The following is a 17,940-nucleotide window of genomic DNA, read 5'->3' on the forward strand; positions in this document are numbered from 1 at the left end:
CAGTTACCTAATGGTATACAAATATCTAAGTAAGCATTCAGAAAATACAGCATCTATTTTCATGAAAACATAGCTCCAAGCTTTCCTGGCAGCAGAAAATGCACAACACTTATGCCCTTATTTTATAAGATACACACATATGCCCCTGTTTTATAAGATACACACACACTAACTTACATCTGCCTTAGAGCAGAAATAACAGTTTGGAATTTAACAGGCTATTTTTAAAAAAGGTACTAATATTATGCATATAATGGCATTGCTTAATTTCAGAGCAGATCAGTGGAAAGTAAACATGAATTTTATTAATGAGATCATAAAACAGCCAGGCACAGGCTGTGTTTCGCCCAATAGGGCTGCGTCAGGGGCATTGATTGATATCGGCACCTGCATGTGGGGATATCGGCTGTTTTTTAAAATCTAGCATTTGAAAGGATAGACTCGTGATCCCCTATATATTTATGACAACTAATTGATACATATTCAAGTATTGACAATAAGGATCTTTGAATAGCCCCCAATGCAGCCCTATTGGGCGAAACACAGCCTGTGTTGGGCTCTTTTATGATCTCATTAATAAAATTCATGTTGACTTTCCACTGAGCTGCTCTGTTGTTTTCCATCTTGAAGTTTGCAAATCGTCTGCCTTGTTTTCTTGGACCCATTACTTAATTTCATAAAGACATTTCCTGCCCCAGGCACCCCCACCATAAAATCCCTCCCTCCCCATCCTTAGCTGTAAGTTATGTAACACTACTAGGAGGAAAAGGTAAAAACATAGACACTTGGCTGAGCCAAGTGTACAGAAGATGGAGAGCCAGCCTGCTTGTGGGCTTTGTGACTCTTTCCCAAACTTCTATCCTAGACCCCAACACATTAAACACCAGGCCCCGGTATGAAATTGTATCCCCATTGGCCATTTTTTGTTGCTCTGTGCCCCTCACATTATCTTGGATAGTCTAACGGTATCACAGCTTACTAAAATTACACATTACCCAAACTGTGAGCTAACAGAAACTGACTAAACGCTCTTCTCATAACAATTTCCATAACATATCCATTTAAGACACGAGCCACTCTTACGCCCACAACCAACAATCCTACAAATAAAGCCGAACACCCTAGAAGGAAATGTTATTGTCCACCAATCAGCAATCTACGAACCGTTTCCTTACAGAGGCACACATGCAGCGTCACTTTCCGCCCTGGTCACAACCAAGGAGGTTGGATAAAAATGCGTTTTATCTAACCTCCTTAATCACAGCATTGTCCCATTGCTTAAAAGGAGGAGAGGGGCGACTCCACCACTTTCACACTCTCCTTTCTCTGAATCGCTACTCTTCGGCGAAGTTCACGGCTCTTGCAAGCCCACGCGAGACCTATACGACTACTTTCTACCTCAGACTCAAACACGCGGACCCTTCCATCTCAAAGCAACTACAGTCGTCTGGCGGTCCCTACTATCCTTGCAAAAGCACTCTTGTTCTTACCTAGACAGACAAACAAGACGGACTTAGATCCCACGGCTGCCATAGCTACCTGTTTCCGGGTGCACTTCCCAGCCGCGGTGCCTGCGACGGGGTCTTAACACTTTTACCCGGAAACGCATCACTTGTGCGGCTTTAGCTGCCCTTGGATATTGCCTGAGGGAAATTAAAGACACACAGACAGTTACCACATGGGGGGAGCAATCGAAATGGTGTGGTTTTACGTGTGAGGTCCATAGTGGTTTATACAGCTTGTCTGTAAAACGAGTTTGGGTGCAAAAAAGTGGGGTCTTTCTGACAGAGAGAGGGAGGAGGTTATAGGTGTGTGCCGGTATGGGGTGGTTTGCTCAGGTGTAGCAGGGTGGGGTTACTTAGGTGCGGAAGTTTCAGCTTTGTGGCTTCGAATCTCTATATTTCTCCTGTTTGAGTGAGAGAGTCATTGTGCAGGTAGCCGGGGTTCAGCTAGCAGTGAGTATCTATCTAATCTCCTGGCAGGGGGGGCGTTGACTGTGGTGTCTGTTGAACCAGCTGTTACCTGCCCCGCGGTAGTAATCTTGTAGTTGCAGAAATGTTTATGGGATTATTTACTTTATTTGAGGTTTGAATAATTCTTGCCATGCCTATGTAATCACTGCTGTTTGGTTTAAAATTATTAAGGTTTAGCCCTTGGAAATGCAACAAATTATTCGTGAAACCACCCTGTTGCTTGACCCCAGGTACGCGTGAAAGCAAGAAGAATCAGGGCTTTGCCTCGGTTCTGCGGAGTTTTATTTATTTATTTGTTACATTTGTATCCCACATTTCCCCACCTATTTGCAGGCTCAGTGTGGCTAAGTTACATAGTACCGTAAAGGCGATCGCCAATTCTGGTTTTAGGGAAGAATGCAGGTGTAACTTCTCTTTGATAATTATAGGTATGCCACGGGTTTGAGGAATAAACGACTTGGGGATAAAAGTAACCTTATAGGTACTCAAAATATATATATTTTTAAAAAGTAACCTTATGAAACTATGATCTTCTGCTTTGAAGAAGAGTAGTATATAAAAGTTGAATTGTTATCACATAGCATATTTTCAAAACACTTAGCCTTCCAAAGTTCCATAGGTTTCTATGGAACTTTGGAAGGCTAAGTGCTTTGAAAATATGTATGGTTTTGTGAGTAGTAGTTTATAGGTGCTTTACGTGACTTTTTTTTTTTTTAGTGTTTGCACATGTTAGGATGGGGATGCTGTTTTTAGATAGTGTCTTCTTTCAAAAACAAATGGGAAGTCATTTATGAAATCATTCAGAAGACTAGTTAATTAGCCACTAAAAAATGGCAAAATGATGATTCAGCAAAAATACTTGTTTGTCTCAGATTTCTGAATCAAATTATTAAAGTAAGGCTTTCATGAACTTCTATACAGTACATCAACAAAACAAATGACTCTAAGGGCTAGTTTTGGAGGGGATAATGGGGCATTTGGCTCTTAACATTGCTGTTATAAATTAGCTATTTAATGACTAAGGGTGGGAGACATTTATTTGGAGAGTTTTAAAAACAGTTTCTCTTTTTATGAGCGTTCATCTTGGTAGACTGGTGTTTTAGCAGTTTTAATAGTTTAGTAAGGATTAATGAAACAGGCACAAAATATAATAGTCACAAGTATATCCTCTTGCAGTCCCCAATTTCTGGAATCCAACAGAGAAATACAGAGATATTCAAAAAGGAAAAATATAATTACCACAAACTAGAAAAGACCTATACATGATGACTAGAGGCATTTTTTTTTGGGGGGGGGGGGGGGGGCAATATAATAAACAGGAGGTTCACTCACCAGCCAAGGATACTTAATATCCAGAAGTTGTTTCAACTGTACTGTTTTGTTGAACTGTACATTTTGTTGAACTCGCAGGCAAAGGGCCAGAAAAGATTTGTCTTTGCTGGGTCTCCCTACCTGCATCAGGAAAACACCATAATTTTTTAGTCATATACAAAATTGTTCTAATTTTCAAGTCCTCGTTAAGATCTGTGCAGCTGAATTTTTGAATAACTAGTAACCGTTGCACAGCCTACTGAGATAAACCTATATATAAGGCATTGCAGTAGTCCAGTGAGCTTTGAATCAAAGTGGCATAACTGATCGCAGAACTGAAAAACTAACGTAGGGTTTAATTTGTCTTAAGCACAGCTTTAAAATATGTGCTATGAGAGGCTGTCTTAACTTGTGCCTCTAAGGTACCAGCTGAGCCTAACTTTACCCCTAAATCACAATCTTCCCATTTCAAGGGTATAATTGCCATCTAGAACAAGATGACTATCTGCAGCCAGTCCAATTACTAAACACAAAGCTTCTCTTTTCTGCAGGATGAGATCCAGTCTACAGTTACTCAACTATATTGCTACTTCTCCAAGCCTCTCAGTTTCATAGGCCAAAATTTTGGGCTCAACCATTGTTCTGTGCAGATGATCACTGTGTTTTACTGTCCTTTGTGTGTTTATCCCATGCCTCTTGAATTCAGTTACGCTTTCTCTACTACCACCACCACTGCCAAGAGTTCATTCCACATGTCTGCTACTCTTTCCATGACCAAATGTTTCCAGATGTTCCTTCCTTTTCGTCCAACCAGTCCAGTCCAGGACAAATGGGTTATGTCCATCTATCAGCAGATGAAGACAGGGGGGGAAAAGTAGTTCCAAGCAATTTGCACTTTAAGGGTATCATGCAGCCTGGAATGTTCAGTATTTTTCTCTGTCTCCAAGTGGATGGTAGTCGAATTGTGTAGCTCCTCCATGGGCGCTTGGCTGGCAGCTCTTGGCCTGGCTTTCTGTCGTCGGTTGAGCAGGGGGATTAATGCTGGATGCATTAACTTTTATAATCTGAGGTTCCAAGCTGAGTTAGGATGACACCTGGTGGTACTGGCTGGGCCGCTACAAGACTGAGCTGGGCCCCCCCAGGACCTTCTGCTGGCAACACCCCCCTCCCCCCCAAGATTGCTGCATAGCCACACAAAAATTGTGTGTGGGCACATTTTGCCCCACCTCCCTGCCCTCTGCCGCAACTCCACATACCTTGGCTGGTGGGGGTCTCCAGCAGAAGCCTTCCTCCAGCACTGTTTTCTACTGCATTGCCTGCACTGCAGCTGCTTTTCCCCTCATGTTGCGCGTGCTCAAAACGAGCATGCACGACGTGAGGGGAAAAGCAGCCGCAGGGCAGGCAATGTGACGGAGAGCAGTGCTGGAGGAAAGTTTCTGTTGGTGGTGCTTGGGGATTCTTGCCAGCCAAACCAGAAGCCCCGAAGCCTTGTGTCTGCTCTTCCCCAGCCTCTAAGAGGGGGGCCTGGCTCCGGAGTTTTCCGTCTCCTGCTCTTGGGACACGATCCCCCAGCTCCTGTCAGGAGCAGGAAATAGAATCTTGCCCCCTCCCCCCGGCAGCCCTGGGCACTGGGTCCCTCGAACCCCAGCTGTGGTGACACTGGGTCCCGCCCCCCTCCAGTTACACTACTTCCCTGGGTTTTCCAATAAGGAGTGAAATGAGGAAAAATAATGAAAAAAAAACAGGATTATTCTTTTGTTTTCCTGGTGTGGTCTCATCAAACAGCAAGTACTAATTTTACATTGTTTACACTTCCTCCTGCATGTGTGCCCAGCCACAGGCAGTATTATATACCTCTGATGCCCCCTTGTCTTTTTCTTCCTGCTTGCTGGAGACAGGTTTATTGCTCATAACGAACCCTTGAGCTTCTTAGGCCACAGCTCCCTCTATAATGACTAGTTCTGTCGCCCTGTTTGCTTGGCTGAGTACATAGGTGCTGTCAGGATTGCTGGACATACTTAGATTAATATGAAACCAGCTTCTGATACCCCCCTCCCTCAGGAAGCCCTGAGGATGGCAGATGGACCAAATGTTGCCCAGCTGCCTGCTAGCCCTTTTTTTTCTTCCTTATCCTGGGCAGCTATCAATTCACTTTTTATTCTAATTCTAGATGCATGGAATATTTATCTTGCTCCCACTGTGTTTTCTGCTGTGCTAACTGGTCTCTCTGTGCTTTGAGCTCATGAAAAGGGATGTAGCCTGAGGAATTTCTAAAATTACCTCTTCCCTGCCCTCTCCAGAGGGCCTGTCCTGTGTTTCCTGAACTATTGTTGTGGGATGGCCCTTCTGCTTGCCATTTCTTTGCTTCTGACACAGTAATTACCTGGGATGGCTGAGTTTTCCACACAGATCCAATCCTGAGCATTAAAGTGTCAAAAGGAGTTTCTTTGGGGTCCTCGGCAAACAATCGGAGATGTTTAGTAATCTCAGGGGATAGGATTTCCAATAGAAATTCCTTATGCTCTTCCTGACCATAATCTTCTGTTTTGGGTCAACCCTTCTGGTATCGAAAGGCTGCTTCCAGCACCCACAATCTGTATGCAAATTGTTCTAGTGTGTCATTTGGCAGGGGTGCAAGTGTTCTAAATGCTTGCATTTGAGTACAGTGAAATAATTGCTCAAGATCCTTTTTCACCAACTGGCTTGGGTGGGTGAGAGAGCCTACTTTAAAATAGGAAATAGCTGATAACTTCTTTTCTTCCCAGCCTTTGTTATTTGATCCCTCTCTGTTGCTGTTAGGCATATAAGTCAGAGCACATGGCTCTGCTTGCTTCTCTTCTTCCTTTCTCTGCACACCCACATCTTTAGCCACCAGAGCACCTGGCTCTGCTCCCCTCTTCTCCTTCAGCCCTACCCCAATGCGCTCTGTTTTTTTTTTTCCTCTGAACACCCCTATCCTTACTTTTGTCTCATTGATTCCCATCTAAACACACACAGTTACAGCATTGCAATATTTATCTGTACTAAGTGCTGTGAGCCTATATACTACTACTACTACTTAACATTTCTAAAGCGCTACTATATATTATATATATATATATATATATATATATATATATATATATATATATATATACACAAACCCGTGTGGATTGTGCATTCTTGGAAACCCACTGCCTCTACAGACTGGACCCGGGACCATATCTAGACAACGAATGTTGATATTTTGGGGGCTTGTCCGGGAGGCAGTGGGTTGAACCGATGAAGAGCGAAGACGAGACATGAGTTGGTTGCTCGTGTGTGGCGAGTCACCATTGATGGTTCAATAAGTGGTTTGTCATATATGGATTTTTGAAGTGATGGGATGATCCCTAGGTCTGCCACTTCCTTTCCTCTGGAAAAGTTCAGTTTCTACATTAATAGCTTTCAGGTGTTTTAATGTCTATTTCATATGCCTTCATCTATGTTCTCCTCTAGGGTATGCATGATTATGGGTTTGTCTTCAGCTGCAGATCCAGCACTATGTTGATTTTATTTTCTTTTTCTAGACTGACTATAACCTATATCTGTCCTTTCTGAGATGCAGTATTCTAAATAAGGTCTTGCCGATGATCTGTTCAGAGGCCTTATGACATAAAATTTTGTAGTAATCCTATTGTATGTTGGTTCTATAATGCTTCGATAATGAATGTGACTGTTGGGCAGATGAGATGGACCATGGAGGTCTTTATTTGCCATTATTTATTATGATAAACTCAACAAGCATGATTATCTCAACACCACCCTTCCCAAAATAATCCTATAAAATGCATAGAAGAAAATCACTCTTTTTAATATATATAAAACTTGTATGTACAGATGTAATGAGGGAAGTTGTAAACAGGATACTGGACTTGATGTACCTTTTGGTATGCCCCATTATGGCAATGTTTGTTTTTACATATATCAAATGAATATTTATGTAAACAGGATATTTGAAAAATACTGTCCTTGTGAGTAAAAGTATATACTGGTGATGCCGATGGTCTTGTATGGATGTGAGCATTTGTTTTGCTTTGATTGCAACTGCTCTTTGCTACCCACCTGCCCTGGTGGCCACCTAGATTGCTTAATGGTTAAGGTAGCCCTAATTAGCACTCTTCTATTTTTTTTCTGCTTTTGCATATTTCTGCACGTACTTTTTTTGGCTCTAGCCACTGCCTTGTCACTCTCTCCTGCCATCAAGCTTATCAGATGCTATTACCCCCAAATTCTTTACTCTGGTCATTGTGCATCACCCTCTACCTGCATCTGATCAGGTAGAGCCCCTTTGACTTTCTGTACCCCAAATGCATGACTTTGCACTTCTTTACATCTAAGCTTAAAGAACTTTGGTCAGTTTGTTTGCACAGTTATGAAATAAAGTTTCATTTGCCCAGAGGTTTTCTAATTCATGGAAAACCTCCAGAGAATCATCCAAAATACATTAAAAAAAAATGTTTTGTTAGTGAATACTTTGGGCAAAAGTTCCACTATGTGTACATAAGTAATGCCATAGTGGGAAAAGACCAAGGGTCCATCGAGCCCAGCATCTTGTCCACGACAGCGGCTAATCCAGGCCAAGGGCACCTGGCAAGCTTCCCAAACGTACAAACATTCTATACATGTTATTCCTGGGATTTTGGATTTTTCCAAGTCCGTTTAGTAGCAGTTTATGGACGCGTCCTTTAGGAAACCGTCCAACCCCTTTTTAAACTCTGCTAAGCTAACTGCCTTCACCACATTTTCCGGCAGTGAATTCCAGAGTTTAATTACACGTTGGATGAAGAAACATTTTCTCAGATTTGTTTTAAATTTACTACACTGTAGTTTCATCACATGCCCCCTAGTCCTAGTATTTTTGGAAAGCATGAACAGACGCTTCACATCCACCTGTTCCACTCCACTCATTATTTTATATACCTCTATCATGTCTCTTCTCCAAGCTGAATAGCCCTAGCCTCCTTAGTCTTTCTTCATAGGGAAGTCGTCCCATCCCCGCTATCATTTTAGTCGCCCTTCGCTGCACCTTTTCCAATTCTACTATATCTTTCTTGAGATGCGGCGACCAGAATTGAACACAATACTCAAGGTGCGGTCGCACCATGGAGTGATACAACGGCATTATAACATCCTCACACCTGTTTTCCATACCTTTCCTAATACCCAACATTCTATTCGCTTTCCTAGCCGCAGCAGCACACTGAGCAGAAGGTTTCAGTGTGTTATCGACGACGACACCCAGATCCCTTTCTTGGCCCGTAACTCCTAACGTGGAACCTTGCATGACGTAGCTATAATTCGGGTTCTTTTTTCCCACATGCATCACCTTGCACTTGCTCACATTAAACGTCATCTGCCATTTAGCCGCCCAGTCTCCCAGTCTCGTAAGGTCCTCTTGTAATTTTTCACAATCCTGTCGCCAGTTAACGACTTTGAATAACTTTGTGTCATCAGCAAATTTAATTACCTCACTAGTTACTCCCATCTCTAAATCATTTATAAATATATTAAAAAGCAGCGGTCCTAGCACAGACCCCTGAGGAACCCCACTAACTACCCTTCTCCATTGTGAATACTGCCCATTTAACCCCACTCTGTTTCCTATCCTTCAACCAGTTTTTAATCCACAATAGGACATTTCCTCCTATACCATGACCCTCCAATTTCCTCTGTAGCCTTTCATGAGGTACCTTGTCAAACGCCTTTTGAAAATCCAGATACACAATATCAACTGGCTCCCCTTTGTCCACATGTTTGTTTACTCCTTCAAAGAATTGAAGTAAATTGGTCAGGCAAGATTTCCCCACACAAAAGCCGTGCTGACTCGGTCTCAGTAATCCATGTCCTCGGATGTGCTCTGTAATTTTGTTTTTAATAGCCTCTACCATTTTCCCCGACACCGACGTCAGACTCACCGGTCTATAATTTCCCGGATCTCCCCTGGAGCCTTTTTTAAAAATGGGCGTTACATTGGCCACCCTCCAATCTTCCGGTACCACACTCGATTTTAAGGATAAGTTGCATATCACTAGCAGTAGCTCCGCAAGCTCATTTTTCAGTTCTATCAGTACTCTAGGATGAATACCATCCGGTCCAGGAGGTTTGCTACTCTTCAGTTTGTCGAACTGCCCCATTACGTCCTCCAGGTTTACCGTGAAGTCAGTAAGTTTCTCCGACTCGTCCGCTTGAAATACCATTTCCGACACCGGTATCCCACCCAAATCTTCCTCGGTGAAGACCGAAGCAAAGAATTCATTCAGTCTCTCCGCTATGTCTTTGTCTTCCTTGATCGCCCCTTTTACCCCTCGGTCATCCAGCGACCCAACCGATTCTTTTGCCGGCTTCCTGCTTTTAATATATGTGTATTGTGGTTTTTTTTTTCTTTCTTTCCAGAAATAGTTGAGCAAAGGATTATATATAGTTTTAAAATTTTTCCAGGTAAACAAACTTGCTGACATTTTGCCTGGAACTCGGATCTGGTTCTTGGTGTTTTGTAAAGGTATCGGACTTGAGAATATATTGATGGTGTGGTTGCTGCTGAAATTCTTAGTTACTCCCTGTTCCACTTGTTTTTCAAAACAAAAATAACCACAGAAGTGGAGAAACTGGATCTGCTACGCGAAGAAATGCAGAGGCAAGGGAGTAGTGTGATCAACAGGACACTTCCAAACAAATCCAAGTACAAACTTCTGAGGCAGGTGGTGTTCGCCAAAACACGGTTATCTACTATTAAAGAATGTATTGCCATCTCTCGTCTCCTTGGATTTGTTTGGAAGTGTGGTTGCTGCTGAAATTCTTAGTTACTCCCTGTTCCACTTGTTTTTCAAAACAAAAATAACCACAGAAGTGGAGAAACTGGATCCGCTACGAGAAGAAATGCAGAGGCAAGGGAGTAGTGTGATCAACAGGACACGTACAGACTTCTGAGGCAGGTGGTGTTCGCCAAAACACGGTGCCGTGTCAAGTCTTATCTACTATTAAAGAATGTATTGCCATCTCTCTTCTCCTTGGATTTGTTTGGAAGTGTCCAGTTGTTTTTCAAGTCGGCAATTTGGTTGCTTGAAATAATAGAATCAAATGATCTTTAAAATCTTACTATTTGTTGGCTGCATTTACTTTTTGACGGTATCGGTATCCTTTTTATGTTCTATTGCATTGTATTTTTATACTTTAAAAAAATAAAAGATGCACCTGAAATAAGTGAGCTGTGTTTTTCAAAAGATGTCTTCTGCTTTACCTGTATGTATGATGGATGTTTTTAAAGTTTTGTTGGGGGTCAGTACAGCAGTGGAGGAGTAGCCTAATTGGTTAGAGCAGTTGGTTAAGAAATAGGGAGATCAGCCTCTTATGATCTTGGGCAAGTCACTTAACTTTTCACTGGCTCAGGTACAAACTTAGAGGCCCTTTTACTAATCTGCACTAAAAAATTGGCCTGTGCTATGACAAGCACATGGCTTTCCCCATCCACTGCTACTTTTTAGCACAGCTGTAAAATGGCCCATTTTCCATTTCTTCAGTTACTGGCCATTTGGTAAGGACTCCTGCGCTAATCAGATTAGAACTGGACATGCCCCCAATACTAAAGAAATAGTGTGGGGGGTTAGCACATGGGAAGCACTGCGGGACACCTGAGTGCGCCCTACGGTAATTTATTTTTCCGCATGGTAAGCGGGCGTTGGTGCCCACCACAGTTACGTAAAAGGGCCCCTTTAGATTGTAGGCCCTTGAATGTAACATGCCTTGACCTACATAATGATGTGTGGTTAGCTGGGGGATTTTAATAAATTTTAAGCAGTACTGTGTCCTCAAGAATAAGATTTTGCTTCTTTCCGATTTTCATTCTATTATCTTGTTTAGTTAACTGAATTGTTTTTTGTTTAGTGCTGCCACTTCCTTTTAGGAAATTCCAGTTAAATATTGAGATCCCCTTCAGTTAGCATCACTTAAATATTCACTCTACACACTTCTGCACGGCTTGTTTTCTACCAGTGTCTCTTCTTCTTTTTTTTTTTTTTTTTCTTTTTTTTTTAATATTATTCAAATCTTTGCAAGTAAGATAAACAAAACATACTTATACAGAAAAATAGGATATCAAAAGGAGCATAATCATTCCAAATGGATTAATATAACAGTCACAAGTATATCCTCTTGCAGTCCCCAATTTCTGGAATCCAACAGAGAAATACAGAGATATTCAAAAAGGAAAAATATAATTACAAAAACTAGAAAAGACCTATACATGATGACTAGAGGCATTTTTTTTTTTGGGGGGGGGGGGAGGGGGCAATATAATAAACAGGAGGTTCACTCACCAGCTGCCAAGGATACTTAATATCCAGAAGTTGTTTCAACTGTACTGTTTTGTTGAACTGTACATTTTGTTGAACTCGCAGGCAAAGGGCCAGAAAAGATTTGTCTTTGCTGGGTCTCCCTACCTGCATCAGGAAAACGCCATAATTTTTTAGTCATATACAAAATTGTTCTAATTTTCAAAAACAAACACACTAGCACCCCCCCCCCCCCCCTCATTTACTAAGCTGCACGGCAAATCGACACAGCCCATTCAAAGTGAATGGGCTGTGTTGGCATTAGCTCACGGCAGCAATTAGTAAACAGGGGTGTAAGTGTTTTAGCAGAAGTGCTGCCTCGGTTTCTACCAAATCCTGAGAGGTCTCCAAAAACTCAGTTATATTTAAACTGGGGAAATAGGTTTTCAATCCAGCATTTAAATCCATTTCTGATAGTTCCAACCTCTGTCTCTTTTTATAATGGAGATAGTAGATCTTTTTTATTGGAGGTAGTGAATCACTGGACAGTTTTATATCTCCAGCATATACTTATTAAATACCTCTGTTGCTGACATCTGTACCTTTTTAGAAAAATTTAAAAAAAAAACATAGGTTAAAGGCTTGAATAGAATTGTCCATCTGATCCAACTGATACTGAATAGCCTCGGAGTTCTTAACTAGTTTCATTTGCTCTTCTTTCAATCCCTTAATATCTTCCTCCAAACATTTTTTTTAATCTTTTCCAGTAGTCTCAATCACTTTCTCCACCTGATCCATTCTGTATCACTCACTGTTTTAGTCAGTGTGGTTATTGCCTTTTTTATAGAAACAAGCATGATCTTAGCCGAATCCTCCGCAGCCACAACTGACCCAATCTCAGACTCAGTGCTCTTCATGCCAGTCTGATGACTGACTGTGGCTCTAGGCTAGAGAGAACTCGCTGGCCCTTCTGAAATTTTCTCTGCAGGGAGAGGCAGCTCCAGACCTTGCTGAGTTTCCAGTTGATTCAGGATAACTGCTTGCATCTGAAAATGCAGCTGCACCTTTAAGTTCTGTTTCTCCTTCCAGGGATGGTGAATTGGATGCCAGGCATTGTGGAGGAGTTTAGCTGATGGCCTGAGTGAAATGCTCTCCTTAAGCCTCTCCAGTTCTTTTTGTGCAGGCGGGGTAGCAAGGATACCCCATCTTTGGTTCAGGCTTTGATTTCTGAGGAGAGAACTGGAGGCATTAGGTAAGGCTTCCATTACTTTCCTCCTCCTCTTAGGCATCTTAAGCAGGAAAAGAGAATAAGGAAAAGCAGGAGAAAACTTAGAGCAGCTAGCATTCTGTCATAGCATGTCAGCCATCTTGGATCGGCTTCCTATCCTTTTCTACATACAGTTCAAACTTTTCATTCTGACCTACAAGTGCATTCGTTCTGCAGCTCTCATCTCTACCTATATCTTTCCTTGGGAACTACATTTATCAGGTAAGTTGCATATGTGTTCTTTTCTTCCACTGACACTTCAGGCTGTTCTTTTCATCTTGCTCTGCCCATATACCTGGAACAGACTTCCTGCATCGGTTCATCATTCTCTGGTCCTATTCAAATAGGCCTCTTTTTCTTTGTTTGCTTGTTGTAGGTTCTGTTTACTACCCATATTGATTTTAAAATTTTAATGTCATTAATGAAGTTTTGTAATTCCTGTTTTGAATAGATTGTAGGCTCATTGGAACAAGGATTTTTCTCTTTATGTATATATACAATGCTGCATATACCTAGTAATGCTGTAGAAATGAGGAGTAGCAGAAATGTATGGCTCCAACATTTGTCATCCCATAAGAATAGCCATACTGGGTCATACCAATGGTCCCTCTAGCCCAGTATCCTGCTTCCAAAAGTGGCTAATCATGTCACAAGTACCTGGCAAAAATCCAAATAGTAGTAATGTTCCACACTACCAATCCCAGAGCAAGCAGTGGCTTCCCCCATGTCTGTCTCAATAGCAGACTGTAGACTTTTTCTCCAGAAACTTGTCCAAAACCTTTTTGTTTAACCCATATAAACTAACCTGTTACCACATCCTTTGGCAATGAGTTCCAGAGCTGCACTATTCAATGAGTGAAAAAAGTATTTCCTCCTATTTGTTTTAAAAGTATTTCCATGAAACTTCATTGAGCATCTCCTAGTCTGCAGTTTTTGAAAAATTAAAAAATAGATTTGCTTTTACCTGTTCTACACCACTCAGGATTTTGTAGACCTTGTTCCAAGTTCATTAAGAATTTACTATCCCACCCATCATACATGGCATCTGGGTGGCTTACAATCTTTAAAAGAGTGTGGAAGAGGGTGGAGGTTGGGCAGGACATAGAGGGGAGTGGGGGGAGGATGGACAGGACATAGAGGAGGGGAGCAAACTAAAATATTGAAAGCATAGGTTCATACATAAGTAGCGGGGTAGATCATTTAGGCTCTCAGGACAGGCAGGTTGTCATTCAGTAAATTGAGCCACAGGCATCTATAAACAAAATTTTTTTAAGATCTATGATCTGGTGAAGAAGGTGTAGGGGAAGTTTTGTTCCAATGCAAAAGGCCTTGGACAGAAAAGATCTCGGTGTCTTGTGTGTTCATGAAAAATCTCTCGGAATGAAGGTACAATTAACTGTCGCGTTCTCGAGGCCCTTGGTATGCTGTCAGGTCCTCAGGGCCGCACTGGGAATCGTGAGCCCTTGGGCCCCTGCCGAGGAGCGGCAAAGGCAGGCAAGACCATCTTGGAATCGGACATATGGAAGAACAGGACTGGAACTCGGGATTGGAAGTAGGCAACTGGAACCGGCAGGACAGGATCCGCTTCACCTGCGCTTGGCCACTGTTCCGCTAGAGTTGAGCTCTAGCGTGCAGGTGGCCGGCAGGACTTGAAGGACAGGGCCGGCACTGGAGACCCAGAAGACCCCCCCCCCGGGTCTAGGAAACACGAGGGAAACTAGACTAGGAACTAAACTCAGACAGGGAGCTGCTGCACCGCCACTAGCAAGAACCAGAAGGCAGACCAAGGAGACAAGACATAGGAACAAAGACTAGGGCAACATGCCAGCAAGGCAGACTGGGGATCAGGGAATACCCAGCGGCTAAACCCACTAGCTAGGAAGCAGCAGGAAACGGGCCACGCCCTGGCAATAAACACTAGCTAGACAGAGAGACAGGATTCAGGATATACACACAGGAACTACAAGCAGGGTAAGCACACAGACTAGGCAAGGCAGGATTCAGGATATACACGCAGGAAATACAAGCAGGGTTCAAGATAGGGAACAGAGTAAACCAGGAAGAACAGGCCAAGGGTCTTGGGCCGGCAGCAGAGCAAACAGAGTAAACCAGGAATATCAAGCCAAGGGTCTGAAGCCACAGCCGCTCCACACACCAAGTGGGAACTCACAAAGGCTGAGGCTTCACATGCAGACAGAGAACAAACACAGAGTAAGCCAGGAACAGAGGCTTCACCCCCAACCACAGAGTAAGCCAGGAGCAGAGGCTTCACCCCCAAACACAGAGTAAGCCAGGAACAGAGACAGGGAAACCCCCCACGGAAAGACAACAGACACAGAAAGAAGCTGGGCAGGAACCCAGAGAGAGGCTAAGCAGTAGTGCAGCAGACACCTACTAACCTGACCTGGCCTAAGAGCATAACACTTCATGCAAAGGCACTGACTGCAAGCCCAGCACTTCCTTATGAAGGCTCTCACTGATGAGTCACTACCAGCAGGACAGAAGCAGGAAGTTCCTTGCCTCCAAAGAGAGGCTTGACACACAGAGAAAGAGAGCCCACAGGAAGGACAAGCAGGAGCCATCTTGGATACTGGCATAGAGGAGGCGGCAGCCATCTTGGAAGAGGTATAGCCCACACAGGTGAGGTCCAGTAAGGCAATCAGCACACAGAGCCAGAGAGAAACTAAGACAGAGACAGACACAGAGACAAGCAGAAGCCAGCACAGCCACTGACTCCCAGAAACAGGATAAGTATGAGGGTGGTCACGGCCACAGACGTGACATTAACTGATTTTGGTCGAGGATCTTAGGGATCTTGAGGTAGTGTAGGGGTTAGGGGGCACCCCACTAAGATGATGAATCTTATATACTAGTATTACTGTAGAGGTGCAAAGAAAAGCTACGAGAATGGTATGGGACAGAATGGTATGGGATTTGTGGTACAAGACATATGAGGAGAGACTTGCTGACATGTATACCCTGGAGCAAAGGAGAAACAGGGGTGATATGATACAGATGTTCAAATATTTAAAAGGTATTAATCAGCAAACGAACCTTTTCCCTAGATGGGTAGAACGAGAGGACATGAAACGAGATTGAAGGGTGGTAGACTCAAGAAAAATGTCAGGAAGTATTTTTTCTTGGAGAGAGTGGTGGATACTTGGAATGCCCTCCCGCGGGAGGTGGTGGAGATGAAAACGGTAACGTAATTCAAACATGCGTGGGATAAACAAAGGAATCCTGTTCAGAAGGAATGGAACCTCAGAAGCTTAGCCGAGATTAGGTGGCAGGACTGGTGGTTGGGAGGCGGGGCTAGTCCTGGGCAAGACTTCTACGGTCTATGCCCTGAAAATGGCAGATACAAATCAAGGAAAGGTATACACAAAAAGTAGCACATATGAGTTTATCTTGTTGGGCAGACTGGATGGACCGTGCAGGTCTTTTTCTGCTGTCATCTACTATGTTACTATGTTATATACTGTACGTATAATAAACAGTACTGTACATATGTTTTATCAGATGTCAAGTTTCTTTGGGTCACAACGGTTAAGTGCACGTTCCGGATATATATATATATATTTGTTGCTTTTGTATCCCATATTTTCCCACCTATTTCAGGTGCATCTTTTGAAAAACACAGCTCCCTTTATTTGAGGTGCATCTTTTATTTTTTTAAAGTATAAAAATAAAATGCAATAAAACATAAAAGATACCGTCAAAAAGTAAATGCAGCCAACAAATAGTAAGATTTTAAAGATCTAATTCTATTATTTCAAGCAACCAAATATATATTGTAGGTGTAATTTCTCATAATTGTCTTAGGATATGTTCTGAGAAGATTACACACTTAGTTGCAAAATTAGGCTACCACAGGTACTGTTATAACCAAAGTTGCAGGCAAAAACCACAGACTAGCTAACCCCTGAACTATAGGAAGGAAAATCCTGTATCTCTCACCCTTTGCAGTCCATAGGTTCCAGACTTCTGGTGTTCTGAAGAATAGGATTCCTCTTTGAGACTCCAGCAGGGTATCTGTGAGTCTATCCTAGCTCAGGAATAAAGTTCAAGGTCTTTGCTCTGTTCACTGGTTACACAGTCTTTGGTGAATCCACAGAGTAGCAACTGAACTGACCTTGTCTACTTTTACTACAAGGAATTCAGTTCAATGGTATTCAGGCAAAAGTCAGTCTCTCTAACTCCTCTGAGAGTCCATCTTCTCTTCTTTTCCTCCTGCCTTACTACTACTACTACTTTAACATTTCTAGAGCACTTCAGATCTCTCTTTCATCCCCTATCCTTGGCCCTGCTCTTGGTCAGGTGACACATGAACCAATCACCAACCGGGTATCTCTGTCCAGCAGATAACACATGGTTATGACAAAGAGGGCTTGTGAGCGTCCAACTAGAATAACTTATCAGTCACGAGCCTGATTGTAGCAATCTCCCCTCCATTGTTCACAGTTGTTACCGGAGACACTAGTCCTGAGAAGTTCACTCCTCTGCATGCTCCCAGGAGACAAGGTGGACGGTCGTTGCACATAGACTTATGTTCTTGATGAAGTCAGCAGCACAGCTATGCCAAGAAGTAATTTTCCTTTGTAAAAAGCTGGTTTCTGTTGTATTCAGGCCTCAGCTGTAGAATTCGTTAGTTCAGCAAAAGATGGTGCAGAATGGTACAGGCCCAACCAGCAAAGGTGAAAGAGCAGGAAAAGACTCCTACATTATTTTGTAGACAATTCAGTGGGGTATCGGTAGCCAGTGGGCTGATTTCAAGAAGGGAGTACCGTGATCATCATATCCCCCCCTTCATCCATCTCTTTTCCAAACTGAAGAGCCCTAAACCTTTTAGCCTTTCCTCATCTGAGAAAAGAGTAATATCCCCTTTATCACTTTGGTCACTCTTCTTTGAACCTTTTCTAATTCCACCTTCTTTTTTGACATGCAGCGACCAGAGTTGAACGCAATACTCAAGGTGAACTCTCACCATAGAGCAATGGAGAAGCACTATTCTTTGTCGTCTTTACCATCCCTTTCCTAATAGTTCATAGCCTCCTGTTTGTTTTTTTTTGGCTGCTGCTGTGCACTGGACAGAAGATTTAAG

The 17,940-nt window shown here is 42.7% G+C and overlaps 2 protein-coding genes across 3 annotated transcripts in view; one reads left to right on the plus strand and one right to left on the minus strand.

Moving 5' to 3' along the window:
- Positions 1–1,625, minus strand: part of LOC115464799 (low molecular weight phosphotyrosine protein phosphatase-like) — a 63,976-nt gene extending 62,351 nt beyond the window's left edge. The window contains exon 1 of the mRNA XM_030195160.1: positions 1,540–1,625. Coding sequence (XP_030051020.1) covers positions 1,540–1,609 — 70 coding nt within the window. The 5' untranslated portion in view covers positions 1,610–1,625. The remainder of the gene's footprint in view (positions 1–1,539) is intronic.
- A 228-nt stretch (positions 1,626–1,853) lies between these two features.
- The window catches only part of SH3YL1 (SH3 and SYLF domain containing 1), a 116,782-nt gene continuing 100,695 nt past the window's right edge, over positions 1,854–17,940 (plus strand). For both annotated transcript variants that reach the window (XM_030198930.1, XM_030198931.1), the window contains exon 1: positions 1,854–1,955. In XM_030198930.1, coding sequence (XP_030054790.1) covers position 1,955 — 1 coding nt within the window. In that variant the 5' untranslated portion in view covers positions 1,854–1,954. The remainder of the gene's footprint in view (positions 1,956–17,940) is intronic.

The sequence above is a fragment of the Microcaecilia unicolor genome, chromosome 3, assembly GCF_901765095.1.
Source record: "Microcaecilia unicolor chromosome 3, aMicUni1.1, whole genome shotgun sequence".
In the NCBI taxonomy this organism is placed as follows: Eukaryota; Metazoa; Chordata; class Amphibia; order Gymnophiona; family Siphonopidae; genus Microcaecilia; species Microcaecilia unicolor.